The sequence below is a fragment of the Cherax quadricarinatus genome, chromosome 88 (assembly GCF_038502225.1).
Source record: "Cherax quadricarinatus isolate ZL_2023a chromosome 88, ASM3850222v1, whole genome shotgun sequence".
Lineage (NCBI taxonomy): Eukaryota > Metazoa > Arthropoda > Malacostraca > Decapoda > Parastacidae > Cherax > Cherax quadricarinatus.
The window spans coordinates 4,423,763-4,436,165 of record NC_091379.1 but is presented as its reverse complement, the minus strand read 5'-3'; the positions used below and the strand labels follow the sequence as shown (position 1 = coordinate 4,436,165).

The 12,403-nt window shown below is 36.9% G+C and overlaps 1 protein-coding gene across 1 annotated transcript in view; it reads right to left on the bottom strand.

The window, feature by feature from the left end:
• Window positions 1-3,321: 3,321 nt before the first annotated feature.
• Window positions 3,322-12,403, bottom strand: part of LOC128698602 (transportin-3) — a 34,383-nt gene continuing 25,301 nt past the window's right edge. Inside the window, exons 11-17 of the mRNA XM_053790932.2 lie at window positions 10,474-10,701; window positions 9,864-9,998; window positions 9,580-9,720; window positions 8,372-8,583; window positions 6,891-6,984; window positions 4,831-5,040; window positions 3,322-4,648 (exon numbers count right to left, since the gene is read on the bottom strand). Of these exons, the coding sequence (XP_053646907.1) occupies window positions 4,454-4,648; window positions 4,831-5,040; window positions 6,891-6,984; window positions 8,372-8,583; window positions 9,580-9,720; window positions 9,864-9,998; window positions 10,474-10,701 (1,215 nt within the window). The 3' untranslated portion in view covers window positions 3,322-4,453. The remainder of the gene's footprint in view (window positions 4,649-4,830; window positions 5,041-6,890; window positions 6,985-8,371; window positions 8,584-9,579; window positions 9,721-9,863; window positions 9,999-10,473; window positions 10,702-12,403) is intronic.

The following is a 12,403-nucleotide window of genomic DNA, read 5'->3' as shown; positions in this document are numbered from 1 at the left end:
TCAACAACCCTTCCTCAGCCCTCTGGACAACAGTTTTGGTAATCCCGCACCTCCTCCTAACTTCCAAACTACGAATTCTCTGCATTATATTCACACCACACATTGCCCTCAGACATGACATCTCCACTGCCTCCAGCCTTCTCCTCGCTGCAACATTCATCACCCACGCTTCACACCCATATAAGAGCGTTGGTAAAACTATACTCTCATACATTCCCCTCTTTGCCTCCAAGGACAAAGTTCTTTGTCTCCACAGACTCCTAAGTGCACCACTCACTCTTTTTCCCTCATCAATTCTATGATTCACCTCATCTTTCATAGACCCATCCGCTGACACGTCCACTCCCAAATATCTGAATACGTTCACCTCCTCCATACTCTCTCCCTCCAATCTGATATTCAATCTTTCATCAATATACCTAAATATCTGTTCTGAGTTTTTCAAGGATGTCCTTTCAGTGTTAGCACAAAGACCATCTTGATAATTCAAGAATTCCCTGAACAGCCACCAGATGGTTATTCTGGGAACTCAATTTTAACAGTTTGGTAAATTTACATAATTTATCTAAGCAATTTTAAAATTAATGGAAAGATATTTTCATATACTGGTCAAAAACAAAATGGCAGGTAAGAAAACCTAAAGTAACCCAACTCGGAGTGACAAAACCCTCGGGTAATTGCTGGGAATGGCAAAACCCTAAAGTAACTACTGGGAAAAACAAAACCCTAAAGTAACTATTGGGAATGACAAACATCTGAGGTAACGGTTAGTGATACCTAATAATGCAGAAATATCAAAAATACATTAGGATGTAAAATAACCAAAGGTCTATTCACACATTTTCCTTTTCACTTTAATTCATATACAGGGATACTTTAAGCCATCAAATATCTAGAATATACTTTCAAATCTGCATTGATAGCACTTCAAATGCTGTACGAAATTCATTTTACTTCAAACCTCTTGAATATATATTATTTTTAAAGGGGTGGACCGGTAAGCCAGTGGAAGGCCTCGGTCAGATGACCAAATCTCCAAAGGCGGGTTATCATCTGACTAAGACCCGCGTCAAGAAACACTTGTCCTGTTTCCTGACGAACCTTACCTAGCCTAATCTAAACCTCTTGAGTTATGTTGTCACCACTCATTAGGTACAATAATATGCTCTCATTTTTCGTGCATCTATGGAATTAGCTAGATTGTAGCCTAAATTCTTTTGAACATTATGCCTCAGTCAATAACAACATTTTCTGCCATATCTCTAACTTAAGATTTATTACCAATTCATTTGAACCTCTTCTCATTGCATAACAAGTTATTTGAAGTTTTGTCGCTCTTCCTATACTTGCACTACATAGTCTTAGATTAGCAGGTACTTCTTCCTAAAACAAGCATTTAGACATTTCGAAATAAATTTTCTCCCAAATCATCAACACAATCTTTCTCTCAGCCTTTTCTATATACATTTCTCATTAATACATATTCAATAGTTCATGCTTAATATTTTGATTACATTATTTATAAGCATATTTATTCTGGTAGAATCCATTTACTTCTTAATAGTTATTAAAAGTTTATTTAGCAATACCTATATACAAATAAGAGCAATGATGTTATAATATTTAGCAACAATTATTTACTTTATATGAAAAATGCACAATATTATTGCACATAATTTGCTGAATGTCTCACATGGCATTTTCTTCAGTATTTTTATAAATCATAATTTTGAGAGGAAAAGTTCATATTCTATAACCACTGCATGTCAGTTATGCTTACCAAATTTGCTCAATGTATAATATAAACACTATTAATTTTTTATATGTGAAACTTTCTCATGCACAAAGGGAATGCAAACATAGTCTACAAAGTAATTACAACTGTATTTACCTGAAGTAACAAAAATGTATCTAGGTAACAGCCATAAATGGATGGGAAAGGAAGAGAGGCCTCAATAGTGAGGAGGAAAAGAAAAAGGACAGACTGACACTGTCATTTGGAACAGTGAAGGGGGCAGAAGCATGACTCCTTGACAGTGCTCCTGCTCAGGACATCACTGTCATATTAAACTGTGTCCTTGAGCAAATAGCTGCTCCAAAATAACTTGCTATTCTTTTATTTACTTTAAGAATCATGTGGAGCATCTCCAGTATCTACAAAGAAAAAGGCTTTAACAATTTTTTTTACTACATTGGCCAACAGTCACCCAATGTAGGTTGACCTAAAAGAGAGGACACACATTCACAATCATTCACTCTGTAGCTGTCTTGCCAGAAGTGTACAGGTATTACAATTCAGATAACCCTCTGAACAGTAATATCCCACTCCTATGAACTGCAGGCACTGTACTTCCCACCTCAAGAATTGAAGCCAGGTAACCAGTTTCACAATTTTAACATGCTCACACCCCCAATACTATATCAAACTCTAAAAACCACTTATCTTCGCTCACTTCAAGCTAACGTGCTTAAACACACCTGGATGCTTAGGCCTCTACCACCTACAACTTCTCCCTCCCCCCCTTTTCCCTGACATTTCATAAGACAACCCCTATTCCTCCTCTCCTTAATTTATACACTCTTGATGCTATTCGTGCCATCCTTTCTATATTGCCAAACCACCTCAACAACCCCTTTGCCTTCTGAATTATATGTTTTGTAACCCCGCAGTTTTCTAATTACTATGCTCCTCTTTCTCTGCATATTCATGAACCAAATATTGCTCTCCAACATGATCTCTTCAGCTTCCTCATTGCAATGTTTCAAGACCGTGTCTCACACCCATACTAGTGCTGGTTCCACTATACTCTGGTATATTTCCCTTTTTGCCACCATAAAGCTTTTCTTACCACAGAAGCCTCAACAGACCAGCTACCTACTCCCCCCCCCCCCAAATCACCTTTTCTGTGGTTCACGTCATCTTTCAATAAACCATTTTAACAGATATCCAGTACTTCAGTACCTAAACTTTTTGTAACTTATCAGGCTGCTCTTTTCTATGTTCACTTTTAGTTGACTTCTTTTGAACACCCACTTAAATACCACTAACCTTTGTAACTTTTCTTAAGAATCTCCCAAAAAAGAACTGTCAATGAGAGAGAGTAACTGATGATTCCCACTGTATTAAAATTATTTTTCAATTTCAAACCTTTCCCCAACACTAGTATACACTTTTTTTTTAATAACCCCATCTATCAATATAATGAACCACCATAAAGCCATTACACACAACTAAGGCCTACTTCCTGAAAATAGTGCCCTTCTTTCCTACACACCTTAAAATTTAAAATTACTTGCAAATCTGACCTCCACTCACCCAGGTACATAGAATGTATCAGTGGCCAACAGAAGAGGAATGATGCATCGCTATTACAAAGTATTATCTGAAGTGGTCATGTTAATCAGCCAGATGTAAAACTCCACACAAGCAACTATGTAGATTATGCATGTTGTTTTTTGCATGGTTAAAATTATAATGGGTATCAACTACCAAAATATGCAAGTTTGTCCCATTTAAATTTTGACTCTAATCTTATTAACACTACCTGGCCTGAGACAAGATATATGCAAGACACTCAACACTGATCCAGTTTCAACTTTATCTTTCACACTATCAACACAGGAGCATTGCACAATGCCAAAGTCCTAGGCACAATTTATTTCTTCAGATCACACAGAAGGGTTCTGCATGTCAATTATCACAAGAAAGAAGCAATGCCTTTATATGGAATTCAGCATATGCTTCTTCAACATTTATAAATTAAGCAATAGCTTTTATGATCATACAAAAAAGAAACAATAATAAAATCAAATCTACTTTTTAAAAAGGTGAATGCTACTTCATTTCAAACCTATGATTGAACAAATTTACCAAGCTCTTACAGGTCCAGTATGTAAATTTCCAAAAAGCAAAATTTTCAAGTACCACATTTCTAACTTAATCCTAAAATTAATAAATTTTGACCATAAATACCCAGTGTAATAGTCACAAAATAACAATTTAATTCATCTAGTAATTATAGAAAGCTTTATAAGTTTAATATTGATACAATTTTGTAGTCAACCTGAAAGCATTCATTATATATATTCTTAAGTTATCTTCATCACACCGGATGACCGAGCATTTCTTCAAGGTCATTATAATAGTGTGTCACGGTTATTAAACTCAATATATTCACTCTCCGGAAACATGGCAGAAAGAAAAATTTGAAGACTGTCACAAAGCCAATGTAATTTTTCAGATTTAGATAATTAAAAACTCAAATTGGAATACATATCTCAATCACTGCAGCACTCAGAGTATTAGGTCATATTTAGCAGCCTGTCAATTATAGTACAGTACCTTGGAAAATGCCTTTCAATGCACTTGCTGTCCATTGCATTAGTCTCAAGACAAGTGTCAAGTCAGTCATGTCAGCCATCTCACTGGCTTTCATCTATGCTGTCCATCATGTCAGCTGAAGAATCTGGAAAAGTCTACCAGCGCTCTGGTAATTTCCTTAGTGCGCTCTGCCTGTGTGACAGCCTTGTGGAACTCTACCAACTCAGTTTGAGTAATTGCCTCCACACCACCGGAATTCTTTGTTGGTAACACTTTCAACTTGGCCTCTAACCACAGACAAAATTTTGGACGGTCAAATTGCATAATCTGTAAAAATAACATTTGGGAAAATAGAGAAAACTAATACTTATATCACCAAACATTTCACACAAATATACATACAAGATAAAATGTTATACAAAATATTTATATCATTAAACATTTCACACAAAAATATGTACAAGATATAATGTTAAGGGAAAGGAGTAATAAAACAATAAAAAACTGACCTGGAAGAAAGTTTCAGCAACATCATGATGCATATATTGAGGGAGAATGAAGATGGCTGCATTAATGAGGTTGCTCACTAGACTCTCACCATGAGTATTAAAAATATTTACGACCAGCGTGTGTCGAGTTTCGAAATTCGGTCGGTCTTCGTGTTTACGTCCTGCCTCCAATAGATCTTGAAAGAACTTCAATACAGCTGCATTTGCTTCCTAAAAAAAAAAAAATTACACGGGAAAGGGTAAGAGGCATTAGTTTACAGTGTGAAGGTAGCTGAATACAATAAAAAGATTTATATACATTTTTTCCTTTATTTAACTTTGGTACACTCAACATAGAGAGGGGCATGTGAAGACAGATCAAAGGAAGAGAAAGTGAAGGATCTAAACTAACATTGGCTCAGCAGCTAAGATGAAGGAAGGGAAAGCTGAATGACTACAAGAAGTCATGAAGGAGCTCTTTAAGACAACTCTTCAAAGTACGTACTTGAAAACAAGCAGAACAAAGCAGTAAAAATTGCAAATACAAGAACTTTAAAACAATGACAGAAAACTGTTGCTCTTTAAGGGTAATTTTCCTGTCAATTTTCTTCCCAAGGTTAGAAGAGAAAACCCAGTAAACAACAACAGTTCTATCAGAAAGGAGTCTTAAGAAAGATTATAAAACTGACAAAGTGATAAGAGAAAGACCATGGCAGAAAGGAAACCTTTAATGAGAGAAAGTTTCAACTGTAGAGCAAGCTTTTCTAAGTTTTTAGGCTCTCAGAATCTACAGTCCAGATTTCCAGGAAGAGTCCCTCAAAAATCACCACTTTCATATCAAATTATAGAAGGAAAGCACAGAAAATAACCATGCCTCCCACCCAACTTTTTTTTAATCTTCCCTACTTCCACTGTACATACCTGAGAATACCTTTAAGTTACAACCCTTAAACTGTGTAAGACTTACTGGTGTGCAGGGAACCAATCTGTGTATGACTTACATGCCAAATTTCTGCAGCTTCAAATATGCCACCTGTAACCACTTTAGGCTTCAGCCCAACTGTCTGGGTCACCTATCACCATACACCTGGCAAAAACATCTAGGACCAGGCAGATCCATACAGCACTTCATGGAAAACACAAGTAAACAATGCACCATCACCCCTTTAGCCACAATCAAGACACTTTATATATTCAAAACTTATTTCCTAAAACAAATGATAGAGATAATAGGTAGCACTAATAAAGGGACTCAATAAAACCAGTTAGCCAGACTTGAATCCATAAGGTGGAATGTGCAGTGTATACACTGAAGGATGTTACAGTTTGGAGGGGTCATCTGAACTGTGAAGTCAGTACCCTTTTGACAAAACAGTGATTGAATGAGTAGCAGTGGAAATGTTTTTTTCATTGGGTCACCCTACCTTGGTGGGAGATTACCAGTGTTAAACAAAACATTTTTTTTTAACACGGCAGTTTCCCACTGAGGCAGGGTGAAGTAAAAATGTGCGTCAATTTACAGTGAATAGTGCAGCTGGGATTAAGGATCAATGTGTTTCTTACATTTTAAGTACTAAAACACCTTGAAACACAGCAGGGAGTGAATCTGACAAGCAGCAGATTGAGAGGCAGGATTAGGAACCAAAACTAGACTCCTGAAACCACATATGAAGGGCATAAACAGGCAAGTACACCTATTATATCACAGTACTGTACATAGTGCTACACACTGAAAATAAAAAGGCTTAATTTGGTGTAAATCAACAGGAAAACTTAAATACTGCTATGTACATTCATGATGAAGATTGAGACACTTATGCAGCATATGGAAATCTTTATTCAGGAAACGTTTCGGCACACAGTGGCTTCATCAGTCCAATCAGTCGGTTTTTCAAACAATTCATCACATATGTACATTCATGTTGATGAGTTATCATATACTGCCAACTACAACCCTCCATAAAATGGTAAGTTATCGTCTGACGTCTCAACATTAAAATCTAAATTTTATTACAATTGTATTCATTTATTAATCTCATACTGTGAAATGCTAAATTAAGAATAGAAATAATGAAGCATACCTTGTGGTCCAGCATGCATGCTTGAAGTCCACACTCCAAAATTGTATTTAAGGCTGAACACTGAAGGAAGGCTACTGGTGCTCGCTGAAGGAATCTGAAAGATAATATGTATTCATAGTGTGTTGTTGTACAAAAAAGTTAGATATTAATCACCACCCAGCTTGCTACATATCATAGGAATCTGTACACAAATAAAACACACTTTTTTTTTAACACGCTACCCGTTTCCCACTGAGGCAGGGCGATCCAAAGAAGAAACACACTTCATCATTCACACTAACTCTCTCTAGCCAGAGGCATGCAGGTATGACAGTTTAGATGGCACTCTAAACAGCAAATATCCCAAACTCCTTTAGAGTACAGGCACTGTACTTCCCACTTACAGGACTCAAGTCCCACTAACTGGTTTCCCTGAAACCCTTCACAAAATATTACCTTGCTCACACTCCAACAGCTCGTCAAGTCCCAAAAACCATTCGTCTCCACTCACTCCTATCTAAGCACATATAAATTTGATAAAAGTTAATGCAAAAGCATTAACCTCTCTATTTCTTGGACTAACTGAGGGGAAAGAGTAGCCAGTAATGACAATTATGGTGGACAGAGAAAAGATTATCTTACCATGGTTGTTACAAAACAATAATAAACAATTCTGCAACCAAAAGACTTTGTCCAGTTCCTCAATCTACTAATCCACCAGATATTGTTCTGTATTTCCAAAGTCTGTTCAATGGAGGGTTTACTGCATATTAAAAACTGAGCCAATTTATCTACAGGGGTAACTAGTTTAAAAAGAGAGCAAGGTTTTCCACTGTCTTAAGAGGTCAAACTATCCACTGGGTCAACAGGTCCAAAAAACAGTAAACCTTTTCTTTCCTTACACTGTTAAATTTCCAGGCTGACATATATTATCCCATCTCATTTTATTTCCAAGCATAGCCCTATAACTAAATTCACCTAATTAGCTAATTTACAGAAAAATGTCTTATAATGGATAAAAAAAAAAACACTAAATTCTGAAACTTGTGTATCAATACCTGACCTGATCCAGTCTCAGTTTATCTGTCACACTATCAACACATGAGCACTGTCTGACCACTGAATAGTGAAAAAAATAGAGCATGAATATACAGTGGTCTTTTTATAAATCAATTTAAAATCTAGTATCTTTTGTCTACAATTTGACTTACGAGAAAAGTAAGAACACTTGCATGTATTTCTTTTATTATTTTGCTTCCATTATGAACAATTTCATGATATATGATACATATTTTAACAAACCCCTCCTTAATTATATTTAGGGGAAAGCACTAAACCTGTAGGGTAGGAAACTGGATTTCATTCAAGGAGAAAACAGGTTAAATTCCTTGGAACAAGAGCCACTCACCATGATCATGGCACCTCCTATGAGGTGTTCCCCTTTCTCCTTAAACAATACTATACACAATAAAAGTTTATAAAGAAAAAGTGGAAAAGCCTACCTGGCACACAATCTAAACCAATCATCAACAGTATCAGGATGATCTCTGAATCCATTAGGCTGTGTGAGAAGGATGAAGGTTGGCTGTGTAAAAGCTTCCAGCATGGCCAAGAGGCCTGTTACACAACCAGGCTCACTTGCGTATTCATCCACCAGAATGCTACCCAGGTACAGGAAACAACTGTGCCCATGTGCAGCATACAATCCAACAATCTGTCAAAATGGAAGTTAATAAATCAAGTACAAAGTATGTTAAGTAAAAAGGACACAAATGCAACTAATGTGACATTTTATTGTGGCAACGTTTCGCTCTCCGAGAGCTCTGTCAAGCCGTAATGGTCTTGACAGCTCCTGGAAAGCGCAACGTTGCCACAATACAATGTAACATTAGTTGCATTTGTGTCATTTTACTTAACATATTGTCGGTAATTCTACCAATATTAATACAAGTACAAAGTAATTATAAGGTAACGTACAATGCTAGGATGTTTGAGACTAATTTATGAATAAAGCATCCTTCATTGAGGACAATAGAAGCATTATTACATTTAAGAGGACACATTAAATCCACCGAGATTATATAGCACCTGTGGGAATGGGAGGCAACTGGGTTTGATCCAAGGAAGTTTAGAAAAGGTTCAATTCTTTGAATCAAGAGCCCTTCACCAGTCGCTCCTTGCAGGGCAAGGATAGTGCAATAACAATGAGCGACTAATAATTCCCTTGATTTTCCCGATAAATTTTTTTGAAGAATGACAATAAAACTAAGTTCTCAATTTATCATCACACACTGGCCAACTCCCACAAAGGTAGGATAAAAAAAAAAAATCACCACCATTGAATCAATAAGTATCTTGCCTGAAGTGGGCAGACATTACAATTCAACTGATCCTCTGAAGTGCAACAACCACACCACCATCTAAGTGGAGGCACTGTACTTCCCAACTCCAGAACTCAAAAGTCTCCCAATCCTTTTATAAATGTTACCCTGCTCACACTCCAACGGAGCAACAAGCCATTAGAATGGTGTCCACCGGTTAATCTCAATGGAATCTGGAGTCAACATCACATTAAATAACAGGAAAATATAGCTCATGCAATCAGCTGGACATTTATACTTGCTGGTGGAGACAATCTTACTAGTCCTACCAGATGAAAAGGTTTAAGTGAAAAAGTGAAATATTTTCCACTTGCTTAGTTGTTCAATACCTGTTCAACAAGGGGTGAGAGAAGTGGTGCCGAGTGCTGATGCACACAGCGTACTGCAAACCGCAAGCAGCGGCAGCAATGCTCCATTACCCGTAAATCAGAACTGTATCTCTGGAACGCCAGTGAGAGTGTTGGCCAAACCTGCGGATAATATCATGATCACAAATCTGGGCATAAATTAAAATAAAAAAAGTCACAATATTCTAATATTTGTAGAAATTTTAATTTTGGTATGATTCACTAATTTTTATTTATATATACACTGCTATCTCTTAATAACCCACCTCCATAACCACTTCCTGACATGGATGTTGCTCTCCATTTTGGACAATTGGATTAACATTTCTAAATATCGCAGCCAACCGATCCAACCACACCACAGGATCTGATTTTGTGTTCTTTTCTATTGGTATGTTTTCCTGTAAGAGAAAATCAGAAATAATGAACAGAAGTTTAAACAGAAACCAGCTCTAAAAAAACAAACAAGAGTAATTACTGCACTCAAGCAGATGTGCAATAAAATCCTAAATTTAGTGAGGAACAGTTGAGAGATGTATAGCAATCTTAGTGAAGAGTAAAACTTGTAAAGTGGAGCCTGCCTGTAATAAATGGACTGCTTATTCCCAGACTAGGAAACCTTTAGATATGTGACATACAGAAGACTTTTGTAAACTGGAAATGCAAGCTAGGTTAATGAGTGAAATATTAGGTTAAATGCAACTAATAATTCCAGGAATAAACAAGAATAAAGTTCATGTCCATTTTGCCAAAAATAAGAAATGATTTTGGAGATCATTGAGCTGAGAAGGCCTAGGGGACAAGTTTAATTTAACATTTCAGAACAAACGAGGGGTTATTAGATGGGAAGGTGGAGATGTCAACACAAACATTTACCTCAATTAGTTTCTGAATATGAGACACTTGAACCAAACAGAGCTTTTTCATATCTTCTTTAATTCTTTCTTTAGGAAATCTTCCAAGAATTGATGCTACTCCCTTCAGAAGCCCAACCACCGCCTCATTACTGATGCTGAACGAGTCAAGAGAGGCTATTATGTGCATTAGTCCATCAAAATGCTGCTCAATGTGGTCCCGGCAACTTTGACACACTGCATCCAAAGCCTGAAAATACACACACAAGCATTATAAACAACTGGGTTTACACAATACAGCCAAATGATGGTAGGATTGCTGATGTCTTTTGTCTGTCTCATAAATATGCAAGATTACAGGCATGTCTTGCTACTTCTACTTACACTTAGGTCACACTACACATACATGTACACATTTATTTATACACACTCATCTGAGTTTTCTTTGATTTTATCTTAATAGTTCTTGGTCTTATTAATTTTCCTTTTATATCCATGGGGAAGTGGAATAAGAATCTTTCCTCCGTAAGCCATGCGTGTTGTAAAAGTCAACTAAAATGCCGGGAACAATGGGCTAGTAACCCCTTTTCCTGTAAAGATTACTAAAAAGAATAAGAAGAAGAAAATTGTCAAAGTGGGAAGTCTGAATGTGCGTGGATGTTGTGCAGATGATAAGAAAGAGATGATTGTGGATGTTATGAATGAGAAGAAGCTGGATGTCCTGGCTTTAAGTGAAACAAAGCTGAAGGGGGTGGGAGAGTTTCAGTGGAGAGGAATAAATGGGATTAGGTCAGGGGTTTCAAATAGAGTTAGAGCTAAAGAAGGAGTAGCAATAATGTTGAAGGATAAGCTATGGCAGGAAAAGAGGGACTATAAATGTATTAATTCAAGGATTATGTGGAGTAAAATAAAGATTGGATGTGAAAAGTGGGTTATAATAAGCGTGTATGCACCTGGAGAAGAGAGAAGTGTAGAGGAGAGAGAGAGATTTTGGGAAATGTTGAGTGAATGCGTGGGGAGTTTTGAATCAAGTGTGAGAGTAATGGTGGTTGGGGATTTTAATGCTAAAGTGGGTAAAAATGTTATGGAGGGAGTAGTAGGTAAATTTGGGGTGCCAGGGGTAAATGTAAATGGGGAGCCTTTAATTGAGCTATGTGTAGAAAGAAATTTGGTAATAAGTAATACATATTTTATGAAAAAGAGGATAAATAAATATACAAGGTATGATGTAGCACGTAATGAAAGTAGTTTATTAGATTATGTATTGGTGGATAAAAGGTTGATGGGTAGGCTCCAGGATGTACATGTTTATAGAGGGGCAACTGATATATCGGATCATTATTTAGTTGTAGCTACAGTTAGAGTAAGAGGTAGATGGGAAAAGAGGAAGGTGGCAACAACAAGTAAGAGGGAAGTGAAAGTGTATAAACTAAGGGAGGAGGAAGTTCGGGTGAGATATAAGCGACTATTGGCAGAAAGGTGGGCTAGTGCAAAGATGAGTAGTGGGGGGGTTGAAGAGGGTTGGAATAGTTTTAAAAATGCAGTATTAGAATGTGGGGCAGAAGTTTGTGGTTATAGGAGGGTGGGGGCAGGAGGAAAGAGGAGTGATTGGTGGAATGATGAAGTAAAGGGTGTGATAAAAGAGAAAAAGGTAGCTTATGAGAGGTTTTTACAAAGCAGAAGTGTTATAAGAAGAGCAGAGTATATGGAGAGTAAAAGAAAGGTAAAGAGAGTGGTGAGAGAGTGCAAAAGGAGAGCAGATGATAGAGTGGGAGAGGCACTGTCAAGAAATTTTAATGAAAATAAGAAAAAATTTTGGAGTGAGTTAAACAAGTTAAGAAAGCCTAGGGAAAATATGGATTTGTCAGTTAAAAACAGAGTAGGGGAGTTAGTAGATGGGGAGATGGAGGTATTGGGTAGATGGCGAGAATATTTTGAGGAACTTTTAAATG